Source organism: Geotrypetes seraphini, chromosome 1 (assembly GCF_902459505.1).
Source record: "Geotrypetes seraphini chromosome 1, aGeoSer1.1, whole genome shotgun sequence".
In the NCBI taxonomy this organism is placed as follows: domain Eukaryota; kingdom Metazoa; phylum Chordata; class Amphibia; order Gymnophiona; family Dermophiidae; genus Geotrypetes; species Geotrypetes seraphini.
Genome location: NC_047084.1, coordinates 71,622,637 through 71,645,904, shown reverse-complemented (window position 1 = coordinate 71,645,904; position 23,268 = coordinate 71,622,637). Strand labels below are relative to the sequence as shown.

The 23,268-nt window shown below is 45.2% G+C and overlaps 1 protein-coding gene across 4 annotated transcripts in view; it reads left to right on the top strand.

The window, feature by feature from the left end:
- The first annotated feature begins 8,107 nt into the window (after nucleotides 1-8,107).
- The window catches only part of TTC23L (tetratricopeptide repeat domain 23 like), a 94,820-nt gene continuing 79,659 nt past the window's right edge, over nucleotides 8,108-23,268 (top strand). The window contains exons 1-2 of one of the 4 annotated variants that reach the window (XM_033933045.1): nucleotides 8,109-8,275; nucleotides 10,829-10,897. In XM_033933045.1, coding sequence (XP_033788936.1) covers nucleotides 10,836-10,897 — 62 coding nt within the window. In that variant the 5' untranslated portion in view covers nucleotides 8,109-8,275; nucleotides 10,829-10,835. Of the gene's footprint in view, nucleotides 8,276-10,828; nucleotides 10,916-23,268 lie in introns of those variants that run through there. The other 3 variants (XM_033933072.1, XM_033933063.1, XM_033933053.1) reach the window with 3 other exon arrangements.

The following is a 23,268-nucleotide window of genomic DNA, read 5'->3' as shown; positions in this document are numbered from 1 at the left end:
AATGCTACAGCTTGCCATGTAGATTGAAAAATTTCATTATTATTATTATATACACTTGGAAGTCATATACCCATGAAATGGTATAACCGAAGTGGTGACATCTAAGCAGATTCCAAACATTCAGGCATTCGCTCACATAACTCCTGTAATATCCAACACATTCCTTGTCTCAAGATATAAGCATGATGGTACAACCTAAAGTTGGGAAAGTTAACACCCCTCATGATCTCTAGATTTCTGAGGTGTTGCAAGTGCAATTCTAGGTGGTTTCCCAGACCATATAAATTTTGTAAATATTCTGTTAACTTGTTTGTAAAATCTTACAAAATAAGAGATAGGTAACGTACTCGTATAATATTAAACAGTATGAACTCTTCCCCACCAGATGAGATGTAAGAGACACCATTTATCACACAACCCTTGTATTTAAGAAAGAAGACAATTCTCATTAGTTGACATTGTATCTGCCACAGTTGGCAAAAGCATTACTCCTAAGTATTTAATGCCCTTAGGTTTCCAAACAAATAGGCAAGGATCTAAGAGAGATTCCACACAACGAACATTTAAGGGTAGTACTTCAGATTTACTCCAGGCAATCTTGTATCCCCAAAAAAATCCAAAGGTATCAATTAACTGCAGTAAAGCTGGTACTGATGTTTCTGGTTCCGTAAGATATATCAAATGATCATCAGCATAAGCCAAGATCTTATACATATGATTTTTATAAGATATACCCTTGATATCTTCTGACTATTGAATAGCCAAAAGAAGAGGCTCCAGAACTAGGTCAAAAATAGTAGTGGAGAGAGAAGGCATCCTTATCTAACACCACAGAAAAGAAATAACTTTTCAGTAAGTGCTTTATTAATACACTAGCTTTAAAGCCCGTTACATTAATGGGTGCTAGAATATATGTGTGTGTCTGTCTTTATTTCTTTCTCTCTCTGTCTCCTTAGCTGCTTTCTGTATTTCTGTCTTTCTTTCTTTCTTTTGGCTGTCCACCACCACCCCTTGCGTATTCCACCTGTCCATTCTCCCTTCTTTTTACCTCCCCTGTGTCTACCACCACCCCTTCACTGCTCCCCTTATCCAGCAGCAGCCCTTCTCCCTTTGTTTTACCTCCCCCCTGTCCATCAGCACCTCTTCCTGATCTCCCTGTCCAGCGGTAGGCCTCCCTTCCTTTTTTTCCCCCCTGTCCATCAGCACCTCTTCCTTCTCCCCCTGTCCAGCAGTAGGCCTCCCTTCCTTTTTTTTCCCCCCTGTCCATCAGCACCTCTTTCTGCTCCCCCTGTCCAGCAGTAAGCCTCCCTTCCTTTCTCCCCCCCCCCCCTGTTCTTCAGTACTTCTTTCTGCTCTCTCTGTCCAGCAGTAGGCCTCCCTTCATTCCCCCCCCCCCTCCTTGTCCATCAGCACCTCTTCCTGATCTCCCTGTCCACGGGAGTTAGTACAAGCCCGGTCTCTGCCGTTCTCCCCGGAGTTTGTTCTTTACTCGGATAGAGAGTCCTTGCCACCCCACCCTTCACTTCCCACGGGCCCAACTATGAACTTGGTGATTCCAGCAGCGTGTGCAGCGGTCTTCACATGTTGCTTCGGGTCCTTCTACTGTCCTGATTTACTCTGGCATGTCCCTGATGACATCATCAGAGACACGGCAGAGCAAATCAGGGCAGTAGAAGGGCCCGAAGCAGCGTGTGAAGACTGCTGCACATGCTGCTTGAATCGCCAGGTTCGTAGTTGAGTCCGCAGGAAGGGAAGGGAAGGGGGCGGGGGCGGCAAAAGACTCGGATGTCTCTGGTCTGTCGCGGAGGCCAGCCCGGCTCCATTTCTCGGTTCGTCCCGGAGAGGGGAGGGGGGCAGGAGGCGCTCTAAGTGTAAGGGAGCCGGGAGAGGAGCCACCGCCACCGCTGTGAACTTTAAAATAAGGGAGCCAGAGCCGGCAAGACCTTGCGGTCTGCGAGAGAAGGAGCGTTAGCCACGGACCTACGGATCAGGGATCATAGATCACGCAGGTATGAGTGCGCATGCGCGGCTAGCGTTTTATTATATAGGATATTTTAGTATTAGGATGGCTATATAATGTTCTGCCCATATGTATAAAGCCAGTGCCCATACCAAACCACTGCATAACTTTATACATAAAGGATCATTTGACCCTATAAAATGCTTTCTCTGCATCTCAGCAGAATTTTGTGACTAAGAGAGCCTTGTAAAAGGGATAAAAAGTTGCTAGTGACTTGCTTTGATGGTCTTGGTACTTGGGAGAGCAAGGTCCTGCCCCCATACCCCCCGGTGAGTTTGTGAACTTGGTTTGTTGCGCTTTGGCCCCCTGCCCAGGATTGGGACAGGTTACCTGTCAGCCTGGGGTCCATTCTCCACAGCAGACAAAAAATAGAAGCCCATTCTGTTTATCTGCCTTGACTGCAGTCTATAGCAGCAGGTCAGTGTCAAATTCAGAGCTGTCTGGCAGAAAGGAGAAAGGCTAAACTTTGTCCCATTTAGAACAGTGGTGAATCTCCATCGGGCACAGACTGCGTGCACAGAAGAGCCACTGGGTTTCTTAAAACACAGTAAGTGGTATGCAGACTGTGGTGCACACTAGTTAGCCTAGGCGGTGGCTGGACAGTGCTGTGGATGTGAAGACAAAACTGTGCACAGCATGGGAGACTGTTTGGAAATGTAACAAGGGGATCCTTTTGGACTGTTGATGCTCTCTTTCTGAGAGCTAGTTTTGACAGGATCTGCCACCATCTTAGATCCCTCAGCTGCAACTTTTCAATGCTGTTCCCTTTGGCTTTATCACAGCACCCAGAACTTTCAGCAAGGTTATAGTAGTGGTAGTGGTGCTCTAAAGCAAGAAGGTATTTTAGTCAACCCTTTTTTGAATGATTGACTGGCTCATCAGAGTGAAGTCTTTCAGAGAGAGAACTGTTCCCAAGTTGAGTGCTATGTTGCAGAAGTTGTCAGCCTCTTCAAAAGCCATCTCAAGCTCTGGAGTATCTAGGACCCAAATTTGATACTCATAATTGGAAAGTGTTTCTTCCCAGAGAGTGATAGACTGTTGAAGTTGCAGACTTGGGTTTGCATACTTATCTCTACTACTACTTTTCATTTCTATAGCATTGCTAGATGTAAACAGCACTGTACATTAAAACATTCAAGAGACAGTCCCTGCTCAGTAGAGCTTACAATCTAATCAAACAGGCTAAGTAAGGGATTTAAGGAGTTTCTCAGGAATGGGTGCTTTACAAGCAAGTGAGGGTTAGGAGTTAAAAGCAACCTCGAAAAAGTGGGCTTTTAGCCTGGATGTGAATACTGCCAGGGAAGGAGCTTTGACATACTGATTCAGGCAGTCTGTTCCAGGTGTATGGTGCAGCAAGAGAGAAGGAATGTAGTCTGGAGTTGGCAGTAGAGAAGGGTACAGATAAGAGAGACTTGCCCAAAGAATGGAGTTCCCGGGAAGAAGTATAGGGAGAGGAGAAATGTTGAGGAGCTGCAGAGTGAATGCACTTGTAAGCCAAGAGGAGTTTGAACTGTATGTAGAAATTTTAGGGATCCAATGGTATGATTTTAGGGATCCAATGGTGATGTGAGCATAGTGACTCTGGCAGAATATGTTGTGCAGCAAAATTTTGAACAGACTGAAGGGGGAAAGGGATGGTAACGTGGAAGACATGATCGAAACATTTAAGTACCTCACAGGACGTGTCGAAGTGGAAGATGATATTTTCTTTCTCAAGGGACCCTCGGCCACAAGAGGGCACCCGCTCAAACTCAGGGGCGGAAAATTTCATGGCGACACCAGAAAGTATTTCTTCACAGAGAGAGTGGTTGATCATTGGAACAAGCTTCCAGTGCAGGTGATCGAGGCAGACAGCGAGCCAGACTTTAAGAATAAATGGGATACCCATGTGGGATCCCTATGAGGGTCAAGATAAGGAAATTGGGTCATTAGGGCATAGACAGGGGGTGGGTAAGCAGAGTGGGCAGACTTGATGGGCTGTAGCCCTTTTCTGCCGTCATCTTCTATGTTTCTATGACCTATGAGAAGCAAGTTGCAGTGGTCTAGGCAAGAGGTGATAAGGATGTGGATAATGGTTTTAGTAGTGTGCTTAGAGAAGAAAGGTTGAATTTTGGAGATATTGTAGAGAAAGAAATGACAGGTTTTGGTGCTCGGTTGAATTTGTGCAGAGAAAAAGAGATAAAAGATGACCCCGAGGTTGCGAGCTGATGAGACAGGGAGAATGAGAGTGTTATCCATTGAGATAGAGAGTGGAAGAGTGGAATAGCACCACAAGTTTCAAATCCCGTCTCTCACTAAAGCCCCCAACCTAAAACAACTAGCCATACTCATTTTCTACTCTCCTTGAAAATGACCAGATATCTCTTTGTAATATCTTTTTGTAATACATCCTTGATAATTATTTTGTAATCCGCCTTGAACCGCAAGGTAATTGTGGAATGTAATGTAAGAGAGAAGAGGGTAGGTTTAGGTAGAAGGATAAGTAGCTCAGTCTTGAACATGTTCAGTTTTAAGTGGCATTGGGACATTCAGGCAGGCTGAGAATCGGGCCTGGATTCCTTTTGAGATTTCTGGTATAAAGAGGTAGATCTGGGAGTCATCAGCCTAGAGGTGATATTGAAAACCATGGGAGGAAATCAGAGTATAGATGGAGAAAAGAAGAGCCCTGGTGTACCCAGACTGATAGTGGGATAGCTGTGGAGGAGGATCCACAGATGCGATATGAGAGATAAGAAGAGACTCAAGAAGGAAGAGGGTCCTGAAATCCAAGTGAGGATCAAGGGAGAAGGTGGTGGTCTACAGTCTCATCCCAAAGCACTCTACCACCCATCTTGTACCCATCTAATATCTACATTTGACCCCTCAGTATAGGATAAGCTGTATTATAGATAAGCAGTAGCATCATATCTATGTTATTTGAATGTTCTGATTTGTGCTCATTAGATGCATCATATGTTTTATGCCTCCCTTTTAGTATGTACTATATCTCTTATTTGAATTTTAGTACTGTTAATAAGTATATTTTTGAAACAGTTTCATGGTAGTCCTATTAAGTAAAAATTTACTGATTTTAACTCTACCTCATTCAAATTTTAATTGACAATAAACAATAAAAAGACATCTGCTATGCACATTTCCCAAGTTAATGTATTTTCTAGTTCAATAGGTGTGCCATTCAGAATGGATGAGTAATCTCACCATGCAGAAGGAATCCACTCCAAGTTTTGAATCCCAACTCCTTCACCAGAGGGCTCTGCTACTCCCTTCAGTTTTTCCTTGTGCATGTAAGCCAGAAGGAGTCTTTCTGATCTTTTCCTTCTATTTCTTTATTTTTGTTTTTTGTTGTGGTTTTTGATGCTCAGAGCTCCCTATTCAAGGGAAAAGTTCTTGTCTGTGTGGAGAAGCAGACTGAGATCTACAGCTGACAGCCCAATCCCTCTGTTGTACCTGTTAGCCAGCCTGCAGAAACTTTTGTGGAGCTTGGGGACTGTTCCTCTTGTAGCACTGCTTGACCACTGGGTCACAGGAACTTGAGCGCAGGCTGTTAGGCATCCAGAGGAGGCTCAAAGGGGCTCTTCAGTGTACCGGCTGTCTTTTGCCACCATCTTTCACATCTGTGGTTCCGTGGGGTTTGAGGCTCGGTCAGTCTTTGGTCTGACTTGCAGCTTAAAGATTCAGCATTGGAGGAACAGTCCAGTTGAGGCAGTGATTTCTTCTCCCAGATACATCTACTTTAGGAGCTGAGGCAGGCTGCAGCACATCTCCAGCATAGGTCTCAATGAGTAAGGCTGTTACAGCCTATGAGGAAAATTAGGGGAAGGGGTTTTAAAAGCCTTTTTTTTCAGGTTTCTGCCCCTTCTCTTAGGGTTCCCCCACCTCCAAAATCCCTTTTTCCCTGTTTTTTTATTTTTAGTCAAAGTGTTCTGAGCTGTTTTTTGAGCCAAAATGTTGCCATGGTGGCCATCTTGGATTTCTTGATTTTTAAAGTTTTCCAGAACCTTCAAATCACCTAGTTTTGCTTCAGAGCTGGCATGAATGGAGTCCTCAGGCTCCTTTACCCTTAGTTCATGCCAGGGTTGTGCTGGATGAAGCCCAAGGAATGCCCTTGTGCCACCTGTCATGCAGCATGTGAAGGGGGGCAGGAACAACTGGCTTAACCACCCTTTGCTCTCTAGAGCTGAGGAAGGGTCGCTGGCTCTATCGGTTGGGAGTAAATTCCTTCCTGAGTCCCAGAATGGTGGTCATTCTAAGCGCAGGAGCATGGAGGCTGTGGAGCTCAAGAGCCACAAGCTAGAGTCAGCTAAAGGAGCCTTTGTGCTGCCTAATTTGGTATTTTCTCCAGAATTTGTCAATCTCAGATGGAGAGCTTATCTGGGTGGATGAGATCCCCAGGGGCAGTCTGGTGGCATGTAAGGGGGTTTGGGCTCTCAGTGCACATCTGCCTCAGTATCTGAGGCTGGCCTGAATCCGATAGGCCCCTTATCCTCCAAGTCTCTATCTGTATGCTTTTATTGTCATGAGCAGAAAAGACTCACTCCTCGCTTGTAGGAAGACAACTGCAAGTTGGAGGGCAATCTAGAGGTAAGAGAGGAGGAGCAAAAAGCTATGGTAATGAGGCTTCCTACAAAGAATCTTGCAAGATGGAATTGATTACCCTAGTGTTCAGGAATAGAATGGGGTTGTACAAGAAATTGAAGATTAGATTAGAGCTGGATAGGAAGGAAAAAGAAAGAGAGAGATGCCAGACTAGGGGGTGGGGTGAGAGGGAGAGATGGAAAGGAAGGAGACTGAGATACCAGAACTGGGGGCAGAAAAAGATGCCAAACCATTGGACGGGAGGGGAGGGGGGAGTAAGGATGAAGAGAGGGAGGGAGAGATGGACGGGAAGGAGGAAGAGATGCCAGACCATGGGATGGGATGGAAGGGAGATGAGACATCCCAGAGCATGGGAGAAAGGGGGAAAGAGAAAGGAAAGATAAAAATGAAGAGGGGGTAAACCTGGAATGAATCATGTGAAAAGGAGAGAGGGGCACCTCTCTCTTTTTTACATAGGCTGAATGGAAGGGGCACAGACAGAGGACAGACGTTATATGAAGGGTCAGAGAAAGCGAATAGACGTTGGATGGATGGGAGTAAAAAGATTAGGAAAGCAGAAACCAGAGACGCAAAGATTAAAAAAAAATATATATATATATATATATGATTTTTTATTTTTTTTTTTGCCTTAGGATAAAGTAGTATTGTAGCTGTTGTGATAGGGTTACCAAATGCCTGGGAAAACGTGGACATGTCCTCTTGTCAGAGGACTGTCTGGATGCCCAGATGGATTTCCAAAATCCAGCAGTTTGTCCAGGTTTGGAAATCTCCAACCTTAGGGCAGCATCTGGATGGCGTCTGTGGATGCACGGATGTCAGCACGATGTAACACACACGCGTGTGGCATCATCATGTTGATATCACAAACGTGGTCCTGAGCTTGGGGTGGTTTTTTTTGGGGGGGGGGCAGGGGGGAGAGCTGAAATGGGGCATGGCTGGGTGGAATGGGGCAGGGACATGTTGTTTTAATTATAGAGGAAATTTGGCAACCCCTACGTTTTGATAAACATTTATATAAAGAAGGAAGGTGTTAAAAATGATTGGCTCCAGGTGCCAAATATACTACCGTAGGTATGCCACTGAGGTCACCTGATCTACTGGCACCTGCATATGGCTCAGTTTGTGGGAGGCTGGGAGCAGGGTGCTGTCCTTTTTTTTTTTTCTTCACAAATGTGGAAACCCTAAGTCAACCTCTTTTTCCACATCTCCCAAGTCTGCTGCTGCTCACCTGAAAAAGAAAACATAAAGGCGGGCCCCTCAAATGCTGACGGCCTTCCAGTGCCCTGCCTGCCCCGCCCCCTCAGCGAATGGCCCTGACAGGGCGGAAGCAAAGCCAGTGACAGTGGGGGGCGGAAACGCCCTGGAAGAGGGGAAGGGCTATTTTTAGAGCCGGCCCGACACAGGAAACTTCTTCCAGCTTGTGGGGTTACCTTGGATACCGCTAGGGTGGTTAGGCTGTCACCATGGCAACCCGGGACGCTGTATACTAGAATAGAGGAGAAAGAGCGCTAGAGGCGAGCCGAAGTTGCATAGCCCAAACCCACATCCTGGAGTGGCCACAGGTATTGAACGCTGCAGTGCTTGGGACCCCACTTCCCCGGAGGTTTTGAAATCAATCATTCTAACTCGGACTTTAAAGGAGAAAAAGCAACAATAAAGGTGGGGGAAGACGTGAACAGTGGCTAAAGGGAGAAATAGATTTTAGGCATCTAATAACATTGCACAAATTATATTTAAAAACAAAAAAATGACGGGAAAGATCGCAGTAGCCACTACTCATTAGATTTTGATGCACTTTTTAAAAAAAAAAATAAAAGAATTGGGGAGGTTTTTTTTTTTAATGATATTATAGCTAAAACATACCATACCCTCATAACTGATTGATGAGTAATGATTAGAGAGGTCTTTTCCCTCCATTTTTTGAATATAATTTGTTTTACTTATACCAGAGGACTGAAAAATATTTATAGACTTGTTATTTCTAGCAAGTTATCTTATGATTATATTTTTGCTGGATCCCTTTTTGATATGGAGAGGAAGAAGTAATCAGAGGGTTGATCCATGTGGGAAACAAAAGAAGCAGGTGACTCATCTTCAAAGCAAACGGGAAACTAACACCCTGGAACCTTTGTAGGAGGGGGGAACCAGGGGATGCAGGGCTGCAAACAAGGAATAATAAAGAGATCCATGAAACTGATAATTGTGCAAGGATTTAATATCCCTTGCTTGAGGCGTTGTGGTCCTTATCATGCAGATGACATGCAAAGGGGATTGGCATGATATGCCAAAATGATTTTTTGGCTTGCTTTCTCACCACTATATTAAGGGGCTGATGCCATAATTCTGCATTACCCACTAGCACAGCTGTTTACTCATGATTCTTCTTTGCTAGTCTTGCTCTCGATACAGGAAGAAAGATTAAACATAAAGCCATTAACCAATTCACTAAAGGGTAGGACAGTGGGGCATGCAAATCATTGCATATTAAATTGCTCCTGATGTAAAAACTGCACTAAAATCTAGCACACAATCATAGCTCTAAATTGTACACTGGTTCACGGTTGCCATAAACATGCAATGTAGGATCAGAGATCCGGAACTCTCTGACCCTCAAAATGTCCCTAGTGACCTGGATACCCCATGGCCCCATGGCCCTGGAAACCCCATGGCCCTTTACAAAAGACTCTAGTGGTCCAAGTAAGCCCCCCTCCCCTCCACACTGCCTTCTCCATACAATATACCCCACCCCTCAAAATGTCTGTGGTGGCCCTTGTGGATCTGGATTGCCTAAATATCCCTGTGGACCGCAGATATGCCAAGCCACATGCATTTGGACCCCATCTCCAGCTCGCACGTTTAAGGGGCCTGAACATACGCATTGTATCCCTCCACCACATGACATCACCTGCATCACCCTGTCTCTTTCTACTGCAAGGTTTAGTATCACTCTCCTATCCCCTTCTCTGCCACTAGACTTGTTCTCCCCACCCTCCCCTCCACTTGACCTGGAACTGAAAACCTTGTTAAATGCAGTTTGCTGTCTCCATAGCTCTCCCTTCCCAGCTGCTAGAGGACTGAGGCTGCACTTCTTTTGGAGGGGGGAGAAAGAACATGGAGATGCAGAACTATGGGGATGGGAAGCAACATGGAGCTGCGGGGTTATAGAGCTGGGGGGGGGGGAGAGGAGGCACAGTTGCGTGACCATAGGGTGATGGGGAAGAGGGGACTTGGAATTGTTGGAAATAGGAGTGGAGGAATAGAAGGGATATAGAGTTTCTGGATCATAAGGGAAGTGGAGGGGACACAGGGCTGCTGCACCATTAGGTATAGAGGACAGGGAGTTGCTGGACTTTGTTTGGCAGGGAAGAGAGGGGACAGATCTAAATCAGGGAAAAATGAGGGAGAGAAGTGCTGAACAAGAAGTCAGGTAGGAAAGATAGATCCAATGAGTGGGGTGAGGAAGAAAGAGGGTGCAGAAAGGGAAAGATATGCTGGATGTGGAAGGGGGAGGATAAAGAGAGAGACAGAGGTACCAGGATCTTCAAGGCAAGAAAAAAGAGGGAGAGATGCTGATCTTGCAAAGGAGAAAAAGAACAGGAGTGAGGGGAGAGAGAGGAACATTTGCTGGACCCCTGGGGGGAGAGGAGAGGGAGGCAAGATAGAGGGAGACAGGAAGGAAGACAGAGAGATGCTGACACGTGGGATAGGGAAGAGAAACAACAGTTATGTTGGACAAGGCAAGAATAGGGATACAGAGATGGGAGGTGCTTAACATGTTGGGAAGACGAGTGATGTTTGGTCAGATAGGAATATATACTCAATATAGGGAAAAAAACTAATAGTCTGTGATGATTAATTAAGATTCACACTAATTGATCACAGCTCTAATAAGTCATTTAATTTATATAAATATTTGTAAAGTGCTCAGACTCATAACCCAAATCATCTGTGATAACAACAGAACTATGATTGTAGTGGGACCATCACAGCTCTTTAAGGTCCCAAACCTCTCATACAGTAACACTTCTTTATTAATATAACATGTTCACTTATCTTGTATGATGAGAGGTTGATAGTAGATGTCCAAGTACAACTATAGCCATAAAGTGACTCAAAGTGCTTGTGCTGAAATGTATGTTAATGAAAAACATTAGCCAAATTAAAAGTGATGACCCCCCGAGATGACATGCAGTATATTTCTTCTTGTTTCAGGACAGAGATGCAGGCTAGCCCGATATGTATACCTACAGTGTCCATGGGTGATTGGGTGAACTTACAATTGTAAGCATATGATTCAATGTAAGGGGCCAAACAAAAATCAAGAAGTGGGTCTGTTAAATCAGACTTGCATGATAATGGTGGAAATTTGAACTTCTCGGTGCCTAAAACCTCTGAGATTGCACTTTCCTGGGGGTCTCCTTTTTTACTATGGAGTTAGCAAATTTTCTAAGGAGACAGTTTGTAAAGTGGAACATCATGAAAGAAAACTGCAATGGATGAATCTCTGTGTCCATGTAACAGTTTTGAAGTCCAGAGATATACTTAACATCAAGGACAGCTTAAATCTGCATGAAAACATATGGAACATATGCATATGGAAGCTGTTGCAGGACATATTTTGGGGGATATTCCTAAAACGTGATTGCTGTCTCCTTTAAACTATTCAAAAATGTCTGTTTGAATTTTCCCAACAGAGAATCTGTTTCTAAATCCAAGTTATGATTTTCCCATGAGAGCCACCTTGCAAGTTTACTTCTCAATCAAAGCTCAAGTTTCTCTGAAAAGTCTGATTTGGCATATAAATTAGAACCTATTTTGGCAGAGGCAGTATGGCCCAGATTCTATAACCAGCACCATTGTCGGCAGATGCCTTAAAAAAAGTGGTTCTACCTTTGATATGAATTGCATCTCCATAGTTGATTTAGGCCATCTAACACTACTTCCAGCATTAGTCACACCCACAGTGGTGTTAGGCAGCCTAAAGTACCTACAGAGGCGCAATTCCATTGCAGATTTTTTAGGCACCTTGAAACTCAGTTAAAAACATAATTTAAATGGCTCATATTTACTGAGCTTGGGTGTCTACCGACACCTAAAAAATCTGTGCCGGTTAGAGAATCCAGGCTTTTTATAAATAGTAGCAGATCTGCATATTCCCATCTTTCTGGGCCACAGGAAATAGCTGAGGTTTCATGTACTTCAGGAGCATTTCCAGTTTGCAACTCTCTCATTCAGATTAGCAACAGCCCCCCCCCCACATTTTCACCAAGGTAATGGTGGTGGTTGCAGCCCATCTCCTAAAGATGGGAATCCAGATGTATATCCCTATCAGGACAATTGGCTAATCAGAGCTCCGTCCAAAAGGGAGTGCGAGCAAGGCTGCATAGTCAACTTCAAGAAGAGCCACCTAGAACCAACCCAGAGTTTAGAGTAGGGGTGTCGAAGTCCCTCCACGAGGGCCGCAATCCTGTCGGGTTTTCAGGATTTCCCCAATGAATATGCATGAGATCTATTTGCATGCACTGCTTTCATTGTATGCTAATAGATCTTATAAGAATTGCTGCTGCTGGGTCAGACCAGTGGTCCATCGTGCCCAGGCAGCGAACCCCAGGTCAAAGACTAATGCTCTAAATGAGTCCAGCCTCACCTGCGAACGTTCCCGTTTAGCAGGAACTTGTCCAACTTTGTCTTGAATCCCTGGAAGGTGTTTTCCCCTATAACAGACTCCGGAAGAGCGTTCCAGTTTTCTACCACTCTCTGGGTGAAGAAGAACTTCCTTTCGTTTGTATGGAATCTATCCCCTTTCAACTTTAGAGAGTGCCCTCTCGTTCTCCCTACCTTGGAGAGGGTGAACAATCTCTCTTTATCTGCTAAGTCTATTCCCTTCAGTATTTTGAATGTTTTACATAAGAACATAAGAACTGCCATCACCGGATCAGACCTTCGGTCCATCAAGTCCGGCGATCCGCACACGCGGAGGCCCCGCCAGGTGTACACCTGGCGTAATTTATAGTCCCAGCTGAATGAAAGAATGGAAAACAAAATAGTGTCCAAATAATCATGTAATGTAGCAAAAATGGATGGAACACTAGTGATGTATATAACGTGATTTAAATCAAGGGAAAAAAGACCTCAAAATACCCCTAAAATGTGAGCAATAAAGTCACAAATATTTTGGGGTTGGGTATCATCACCGGTCAAAAACCCTTGAAGTATTTTTAATATTTTTACTTTTAATTAATTTTTAATATTTTTAAATATTTTTAAAATATTTTTTCTATTAATGTGAATATAGTGTATATCATTTTTATATTCGCATTTTCTTTCTCTGGACAAATGAGCATATAAATGGCTAGCAACTGTTAGTTTAATACCAAAGTAATCATCATGCTTATATTTGGGTTATATAAGCATGATGATTACTTTGGTATTAAACTAACAGTTGCTAGCCATTTATATGCTCATTTGTCCAGAGAAAGAAAATGCGAATATAAAAATGATATACACTATATTCACATTAATAGAAAAAATATTTTAAAAATATTTAAAAATATTAAAAATTAATTAAAAGTAAAAATATTAAAAATACTTCAAGGGTTTTTGACCAGTGATGATACCCAACCCCAAAATATTTGTGACTTTATTGCTCACATTTTAGGGGTATTTTGAGGTCTTTTTTCCCTTGATTTAAATCACGTTATATACATCACTAGTGTTCCATCCATTTTTGCTACGTAATTTATAGTCCACCATATCTTTATATGCCTCTCTTAAGGAGATATGCATCTAGTTTGCTCTTGAAGCCTAGGACGGTCGATTCCGCAATAATCTCCTCTGGGAGGGCATTCCAGGTGTCAACCACTCTCTGAGTGAAGCAGAACTTCCTGATATTAGTCCTGAACCTGTCCCCCCTCAGCTTCATTCCATGTCCTCTAGTCCGTGTCAAATTGGACAGTGTAAATAATCTTCTCTGCTCTATTTTGTCGATTCCTTTCAGTATTTTGAAGGTCTCGATCATATCCCCACGCATTCTCCTTTTCTCAAGGGAGAACAATCCCAGTGTTATAAGTCTATCCTCATATTCCAGTCTCTCCATACCCTTCACCAGTTTTGTTGCTCGTCTCTGCACCCTCTCCAGCAGTTTTATATCCTTCTTTAGGTAGGGAGACCAATGTTGGACGCAGTATTCCAAGTGTGGTCTGACCATTGCCCTATAAAGCGGCATTATAACTTTCTCCGATCTACTCGAGATTCCTTTCTTTATCATGCCCAACATTCTATTTGCCTTCTTTGCCGCTGCTGCGCATTGTGCCGACGGCTTCAGGGTCTTATCTATCAGTACACCCAGGTCCCTTTCTTGTTCACTCTTCCCCAGAGTTGCACCTGACATTGTATACTCGTATTCCTTATTCTTATTGCCTAAATGCATTACCTTGCATTTCTCCACATTGAACTTCATCTGCCATTTCTCCGCCCATGTTTCTAACCGACACAAGTCGCTCTGGAGTTTCTCTCTATCCTCCTGCGATCTGATTGCCCGGCATAGTTTTGTATCGTCTGCAAACTTGATGATCTCACTGGATGTTCCTTCCTCCAGGTCATTGATATAAATATTAAAAAGGATCGGCCCAAGTACCGAGCCCTGGGGTACACCACTAGTCACTTTCTCCCAGTCGGAGAACTTCCCATTTATGCCCACTCTCTGCTTTCGGTTTTCCAGCCATTTGCCTATCCATCTTTGTATATCTCCCTCTATGCCATGGCTTTGTAGTTTCCTGAAAAGTCTTTCGTGTGGAACTTTGTCGAACGCTTTCTGGAAGTCCAAGTATATTATGTCCACAGGCTTCCCACTATCAATTTGCTCGTTTACGGTCTCAAAAAATTGGAGTAAATTGATCATGTCCCCTCTCAGGCTCCTCTTTTCAAGGGAGAAGAGGCCCAGTTTCTCAAATCTCTCACTGTACGGCAACTCCTCCAGCCCCTTAACCATTTTAGTCACTCTTCTCTGGACCCTTTCGAGTAGTACCATGTCCTTCTTCATGTATGGCGACCAGTGCATATTCATTGGGGAAATCCTGAAAACCAGACTGGATTGCGGCCCTCGAGGAGGGACTTTGGCAGCCCTGGTTTAGAGTATCTGGACATTCATTTTGACACGGCTCAGGGCCATGTTTTTCTTCCCGAGCCATGCTAACAGAAACTCGAGCAACAGATCTTGATTCCTACTGCTTAACTATAGTCAGACACAGAAGTATATCCTACTATGCCAACTTAAATGCTCTTTTTAAGGACTTCTCAGATGTGACTATTAACATAACATAACAATCAACTTATATTCCGCAGGACCGTGAAGTTCTATTCGGTTTACAAAAAGTAGGATAGAAACATGACAGCAGATAAAGGCCAAATGGCCCATCTAGTCTGTCCATCCACAATAACCATTATCTCTTTCTCTCTCTGAGAGATCCCACCTTCCTATCTCAATTAAGTTGAGTTAGATGCTCAAATATTTAGAAGATAGGACTATAAAGATCTATGCGGTTTACAGAGTTTAAGATGTATAGGTAGATTGAAAACTAGTTACCCAAATATTTAGAACAGAGATATGTCTTTAAATGCCTCCTAAATTCCACATATTGGAGGATCTGATCAAATATTCCAAATCCTTGCCCCATAATGCCGCCTGATACAACAAAAGATGTTGGGTGATTTTTTTTTTTTAAGTTTACAACCTTTAACAGGTGGAATGTGAACTCTGTGTTTATTAGTTGCAAAGGAAAAGAGATCGGTTAAATATTTAGGGGTAAGACCACAGAAAACCTTGAAACAAAAACAAGCAAACTTAAACTTCACCCACACCTCCACTGGCAGCCAATGCAGTTTTCGAAAGAAAGGTGTTATATGGTCATATTTTTTCAACCTAAAGATCAATCTAACCGCCGCATTTTGAATTATACGCAGTCGCTGCATATTTCTCTGAGATACTGCCAAATAGGCAATATTACAGTAATTGAGCTGATTGAGTATAAGGGACTGCACCAAAAGTCTAAATGACGAAGCATCAAAATAAGCCCTTATGGATCGAAGCTTCCAAAAGGTAAAAAAGCTCTTTCTAACCAAAGAGTTCATCTAATTCTTCATAGTCAAGCCCTGATCCAATATCACACACAATATCTTAATGGTTAACTAAACAGGATAGCTATGTTTATTTATGATCAGAGATGTATCAATATCATGTGGACATACGTCCAGAAAGTTCATTGTGAGTTCATCTTAGTCATGTATATTTTGTTTATCAAAATTGGTTTTATAATTCTTGTGCTTTAAACTGAAATATTCAAAAATAGCAAAACTTATCTTATTTCAGCATGGGAGAGCCATTTGCTGACATAGATATGTTCCGACTGCTGCATCAGAACAAACAGACTCCTGAAAAAAAAAGAAGAAAAACAAAACACCATTTTAACAAAAATGCAAGGCATTAAACATGCTCCTACAATAAGGAAGTGAACATCTTAAAAAATATATTTCCTATCACTTGATTAAACTCACAAAAATCCCCATCACTGAATAGGCTGGGGGGAATGGTTAAGATGGTGGTGTGTTAGAAGTTAGCGTTAGTGCTCCGTCTTGTCCTTGCCAAGATTCTTCAGTTGGCAAATTTGTTCTTTTTTTGCCTTTCTTCAGTACAGTGCCGCATACTCAACATGAGAGCACTGTCTGGTTGAATCCCTATTCAGCCGGACAATCATCACTTACCGGAGTTGAGTTTCCCGCATTTGCTTTAGAGGAAAAAGCCTCTGGAGTTTTGGAATTGGATACATCTTTATCACCTTCGATTACCCGACCTCCACCGTATCCGGTGCTAGAGTCTGATAATGGAGCAGGATGTGGCCCAGAAGGGGTTACTACACCCAATTAGAGAGGGGCACAAGCGGATCAAGTGGCCGTGTTTTTGAACACCCAAGGAACTCGGAAAGGAAGCTCCTTTACAGTGGTGACTATGGAGAATATATGGAAGGCTCTTCAAAGACTCAAATCTGCTATGACTAAGGGGTCCTTTTACTAAAGCGTGGTAGCGGTTTAACGCGTGGAATACCGCGCGTTAAACCGCCTGCCGCGCTAGTACCTAACGCCTCCATTGACGAGGCGTTAGGATTTTAGGCTGCCGCGGGGGTTAGCACGTGATGAAATGTCCGACGCGCTAACCCCCGTAGCACGCCTTGTATTTCTATACTATTGCCTCCTGAGGTCTCTGATCTCTGTATTTCCTCTGAATATCTACTTATTGTATTTCGCTGAATGTCCAGCACTCTTGATTGTAAACCGCCTAGAAGTCGCAAGATTGTGGCGGTATAGAAGAATAAAGTTATTATTATTATTATTATTGATAAAAGGAGCCCTAAATGAACAGGAAAACTTATTGTGAGTAAAATTGACAGTTTATTATCTAATATTAGTGTTTAGGCCCGTTACATTAACGGGTGCTAGTAAAGCCTCCTTCCCTCACATGTACCCTATTTTCAGCCTCAGCTCCAAACCCATTTTTACCCCCCCCCGGCCCTCTTCTCCCATCTTTTCCCTTTTATCCCCAGCCTCCTTTTCTCACCAGCAGCATTTCCCTCCCCACTCCACTTCCCTGTGCAGTAGCAGCAGAAGCATACCCTCCCCCTCCATTCTCCTGTGCAGCAGCAGCAGCATTTTCCTCCCCCAACCCACTTCTCTGTGCAGCAGCACCTCTTCTGTGTTCCTCCTGTCCCTTTTCCGTGCTCCCCCCTGTCCCTCTTCCCTGCTCCCCCGGTCTAGCAGCACTTCTTCCCTGCTCCCCCGGTCCCTCTTCCCTGCTCCCCCTGTCCAGCAGCACCTCTTCTGTACTCCCCCTGCCCCTCTTCCCTGCTCCCCCTGTCCAGCAGCACTTCTTCCCTGCTCCCTTTTCCCTCTTCCCTGCTCCCCCAGTCCAGCAGCACCTCTTCCCTGCTCCCCTGGTCCAGCAGCACCTCTTCCCTGCTCCCCCCTCACTGCCTTCCAGACTTTGTCCCACCCCCACCCTCCGAAGCCAGTTTGCCTGCCTGCCATCCCCCTGTGCAGTAGAACTCCCCCCCACCCCCCGCCAGCAGCACCTCTTCCCTGCTCCACGGTCCCTCTTCCCTGCTCCCCCTTTCCAGCAGCAGAAGCATACCCTCCCCCTCTCCTGTGCAGCAGCAGCATTTTCCTCCCCCAACCCACTTCTCTTTGCAGCAGCACCTCTTCCGTGCTCCCCCTGTCCCTTTTCCGTGCTCCCCCTGTCCCTCTTCCATGCTCCCCCTTTCCAGCAGCACCTCTTCCCTGCTCACCCAGTCCAGCAGTACCTCTTCCCTGCTCTCCCTCACTGCCTTCCATACTTTGTCCCTCCCACACCCTCTGAAGCCAACCTGCCTGCCAGCCATCCCTCTGTGCAGTAGAACCCTCTCCCCCCCCTATCGCCGCCATGCAGCCGACCCCACTAGCCCTCCCACCGCGAGATGACCGTCAAACCTACCGGCTCCAGCAGTGGCCGCATCACACTAAAAACGCTGCTTTGCGGCCTTCCCATGTTTTGAGATGCCGGCAGAGGAAATCAGAGCATGGGAAGGCCGCGAAGCAGCGTCTTTAGTGTGATGTGGCCGCTGCTGGAGCCGGGAGGTTTGTGCGTCTCGCGGTGGGAGGGTCAATGGGGGTTCATGTGTGCCGGGAATGGGTGCATGGGGGAGGGGAGAGGGCGGCGAACGACAGTGGCAAACTTACAGTGAGGGAGGGAGGGAGTAGAAGCGCACATGTGCACTCTTGCCAGCGGGGCCCTACAGCTCATGGAAAACGGAACCATGCAGGTAACAGTGCGCATGCGTGCTTAGGGTTTTATTATATTAGATTGAAGCTATTACAACTGAAACTTCTAATAGATTTGACTAGATAAATCAAGAAGTAGCTTCTTTACAAAATTTATCAGCAAACTTTGTGAAAGATAAACTTTCTTCAAAGGAAAATCGAAGAAATTGAGAATTTCAACAGGAGACGGAATATTAGAATATTAAACTTTCCTAAATCTACAGGAGTTACATCTGGAGATATGTTCAAAAATATTGTATTTACTTCTGAATCTTTACCTCCTATTAACTGAATATATTATTTACCTGTAAAACAGAAACCAGAAAACTCCTCAGAAGTTAATAATGCATAAGGCATGGATTTGAATAATTTGTCTGATCTACTTAAAAGCTCATTAGTAGAAATTGAGTCTCATTCTACCTTGCTTGTCTCTTTTGTATTTGAGCAAGACTTGAATGCTATTATGCATGTATATTTTCATTTTTCACAAACTTTGTTTTATGGGCAAAGAATTTGGGTTTTCCCTGATATGACAAAGACAACTCAAGAATGTAGGAAATTGTTTTTGAATATGAGACAAGAAGTAAAAAGTTTAGGAGCTACCTTTTATTGAGCTACCCTTGTAAATGTCTAGTTAGATATGCAGGGATAAAATATGTCTTTTGTTGCTCCTGATCAGCTTTGAGTATTTTTAGATACTAAGAAGTTAATCCAGAATGTATAGGGTTGGTATGATGAAAAGATGAAGTTATACATTAAGCTTAGTTTTCTTTAAAGTATATAAAGTTTCCTATTAGAGATCTCCTTATCTCTTTTTCCCTCCCCCCTACAGAATTTTGGTCTAATGAAGAGTAAGTAACTGTTATGTTTTCTTCTTTATTTTTTCTTCTTTGTGTAACTTTTTCTTAATCTCTATATTTCTTAAACAAGTGGATGCTTGTGAATTTATTAGTTAGAATATAAATAAAATAATTTTAAAAAATCCCCTTCAGCTCTGAGTTGCTCTCCTCAGCTTCTTCATAAGAACTGAGCACCTGAGTTTCAAATTCTTTTATAGGGGATGTATCATATGATGTGTGTCAGCCAATCAGGACTACAGCCCACTCTACCAGCTGATTGAATGAAATTAGATTGCAGACATCCATCCAATTTCTAAATTCAGTCCTGCAGGTTGAACTGTTTAGCTGAAAAATCCACTACTCCCCCTCCCCAACTGAATACGTCCAAAATTCTCCATTTCAAATAATCAATAATATGTTTTTTTCTCCATCCAATGCATTACCAATGGAGCCATTGTGACTGACTAATTAATTTGTGATTTGTGCTCAGTTAATCTTGTCTTTACAGAACAAGAAGTTTTTTCCCCCAAATATACCAGTCCACAAGGAAAAGTAATGCAGTATATAACATACAGTAAGAAGAGTTGCAAGTGGTATTCACTCTGGCTGAAAACATCCAAAATGTTTGAGGATCTCTCCACTTGACTCCAATTTGGTCCCAATCACACCACTGACAGGATTCACATTTCTGCTGGCCCGATATAACCTCATCATTAAGCTGATAATTCATTCTTCTATAAGTCAAGATCTCTCCTATGTTCTAATGTCTGAAAGAAAAAACATTGGTGTGACGCCATGCAGCGGGACAGACGCTAGCCTGTGTCGCTCCCGCTGCCCTTCGCAGTTTCCCCTTTCTTCTCGGGGGTTTTTTCGGCTTTTGAGCCTTTGGACTGGGCCCTCCGTCACTTCCACCCCTCCGGATCCTGTGGGTGAGTTCCGGGCCGATTTTAAAGGGGCATGTCGATGAAATCGGCCCGCAAGGAAAAGGACCGCGGCAAGCAGGGAGACCTTAAAATGGTGGCGCCGCCGAGTCCTGGAGCCGCTACGGGGGGCCGGCATGGATCGCCGAAATCACTTCGGGAGTCACGGCGGCGATGGAGCTCGTATTGGAGCAGAAACTCCTGCCTCTGGACCACAAGCTGGCTATGGTCCAAGCCTCGTTGGACGCTATGGGCCAGGAAGTGGGAGCGTTCCGGCAGCGGGTGAGTGCTGTGGAGGATCGGCTGCAGCACGTGGAGGACGCCCAGACTCAACATCAGCGCCTTGTCTCTGCCCTCGAGGACCGCATTGAGGACCTGGAAAATAGATCTCGCTGGTCCAATTTGCGTTTCATTGGTTTTCCAGAAGCTGTGTCGGAGCGGGACTTGAGGGGTGAACTGGAAACCTGGCTGGCTGCCTCCGTCACCTTCCCTGCTGATTTGGGCCCGCTCCGTATTGAGCGGGCGCATCGCCTGGGCCTCCGTTCTGCTCATCAGGCCCGGCCGCGGGTGGTAATAGCAAAGATCTTGAACTATGCTCACAAACAGTCGATTCTTCAGGCGGCTCGGGGCGAGCGCTCTCTCACCTATCAAAACGGCAGGGTGCTCTGTTTTCAGGACTATTCTACCAAAGTGGCTCAGCAACGGCGAGCATTTGCTCCGGTGTGCTCTACCCTGGCAGCCCGTCATGTTCGCTTCGCCCTCCTCTACCCCGCGCGGTTGCGGGTTCATCACAACGACGCTACTCAGTTTTGCTCTACCATAGCGGAGGCGCAGAACCTGTTGGGTGCGTGGAATGCGGACCTGACTTCTACTAGTGCTGCTGGTGTGATCTCCTCTACTGCTGGTCCGGCCTGATGAATGTCTGTCTTCGGAGATACTCTTTCTTCGGGCTCGGCTGCAACCCTGGGCTCCTCATTGGAGTTCTGTCAGGACCTTGGTTGGACTTGTCCGGCTCTGCCTTTGACTGTGGTGTTGCTCTGCTTTTTTGCTTTGAGCTGTGACTGTGCCCCGGGGTAGTTTTGTGGGGCTTTTCTGTTTATTGAAGGGGCCCAGGGTCTCTTTCCACTCCTGAACGGCCAGGGCTGTTTCGGGTGGCCGGCGGTCCTGGTCCACCTTCTGGAGCGGGCGTTGTTGCGCTTGATGACTGGGGTGAGGTGCGAGTTTGGGGATGTATGGTGGGCTGTTTGTATGTTGCACTGGACTAGGAGGGGGGGAGTGGTGTTGGGGTGGGGGGTTGTGGTTCTTGTTGAGCTCATGTTTTGGGGTTCTTGGTGTGTATTTTTTGAGGGCTGTCTTGGGATGGGTGGGTTCTGGGATTGGGATCTTCAGGGTAGAGGTGCCCATCCTGGGACATTGTGGTATTATATGATGTCTTGGGTTAGTGATCTGGGTTCTAAGGCTGTCTGATTTGCTCTTTGGGGTCTAGCCTAGTCCCTTTTGTTGTTATCCGGGGGATTCTGGGGAGGGGGCGTCTGTAGTGATTGGTTTCCTTCGGGGACCGGAAGGGATGGGGAGGGTGGGGCAGGAGGGGCTTGGTGGGGTAGGAGCAGGTTGGTTGGGTTCTGGGGTTTGGATTGGTTTTGGGGGGAGGGGAGGGTTGGGTGGGGAGAGTTGTTCTTCTAGATCCAGGGTGACTGCTGGCACTGGCTTCCGCATGGGTATGGCCTTAGGAGGGGGGCTTGCTGGGACGCCTCTTCCTAGGCTTTTGAATTTTTTGATTCTTTGTTGGTTATTTTTGTTTCACTTTTATGTCCCTTAAGCTATTATCTTGGAATGTGGGGGGCATTCATTCCCCCATAAAGCGACAGAAGGTGCTTCGACAGCTTCGGAGGAACCGGGCGGACGTGGCCTTTCTGCAGGAAACGCATTTGACAGCTGCGGAGCATGCCAAGTTGCGAACCTGGTGGGTGGGAGACGTCCTGGACTCCCCTGCTTTGGGTAAGAATGCTGGGGTGGCTATTCTGGTGGGTAAACATCTTCATTTGGTGGTACGGGATGTCCTTAAAGACCCAGAGGGTAGATATGTGATTGCTTCGGTTAGTTTGAACTCTAAACCTTATATTCTTTGCAATCTTTATGCCCCCAATAGCCCGGGTGTGGGATTTTTTCATCACTTAGCGGATCTTCTGTCTGTCTATGGAGATGTTCCCCTGGTGGTGGGGGGTGATTTCAATGAGGTGGCGGATCCTCTTTGGGACCGCTCGTCTGGGGTGGGGAGGGAATCTCGGAAATCTGCTACTGGAATTGCAATTCTTTGTGCCTCCCTCGACTTGGTGGACGCCTGGAGAGTCTTGCATCCCCTGGAGAAGGATTTTACTCACGTTTCCCGGACCCATGCTTCTTTATCCCGTATAGACTATATTCTTTGTTCCCGCTCTTTGTTTTCGGAGATAGTAGATTCTACGCTGGGACCTATAGAGGTCTCTGATCATGCGTGGGTGGCGCTGGTCTGGCAGTTATCTCGGACGCCAGGGACCCCTCGTGGTTGGCGCTTTCCTAGCCATCTTTATCGTGACAGCAAATTTCATGAACATCTGGTAGCCCGGTGGCGCTTTTTTCAGGATACTAATGCGGCTCATTTTGCCACTCCTTCGTTAGCGTGGGAAACGGCAAAGGCTGTCCTTCGGGGTGAGATTATTTCTTATGTTAGTTTTCAGCGTAAAGCGCGCCAGCGAGAGCTGCTTCGGCTGGAGAGATTGGTTTCTTCTCTCCGTCGACGTTATGGCAGTACCCGGGCACTCCCGGATCGTGCTCGATTGTTGGAGGCCCAGTGTTCGCTTAATTCTCTGTTACACCAACATGCTCGTAGGTCTATGAAGCATTATAGGTTTCATCTTTATCGTTTTGCGAATAAGAGCAGCAAACTTCTTGCAAAGTTAGTTCGACAGCAGCGGGGTAGCACGCGTATTGCTTCTCTTCAGACGTGGAACTCGGAGATAGTGCTTACTGATAGGGACATTAATAGGGTTTTGCGAGATTTTTTTGAGCA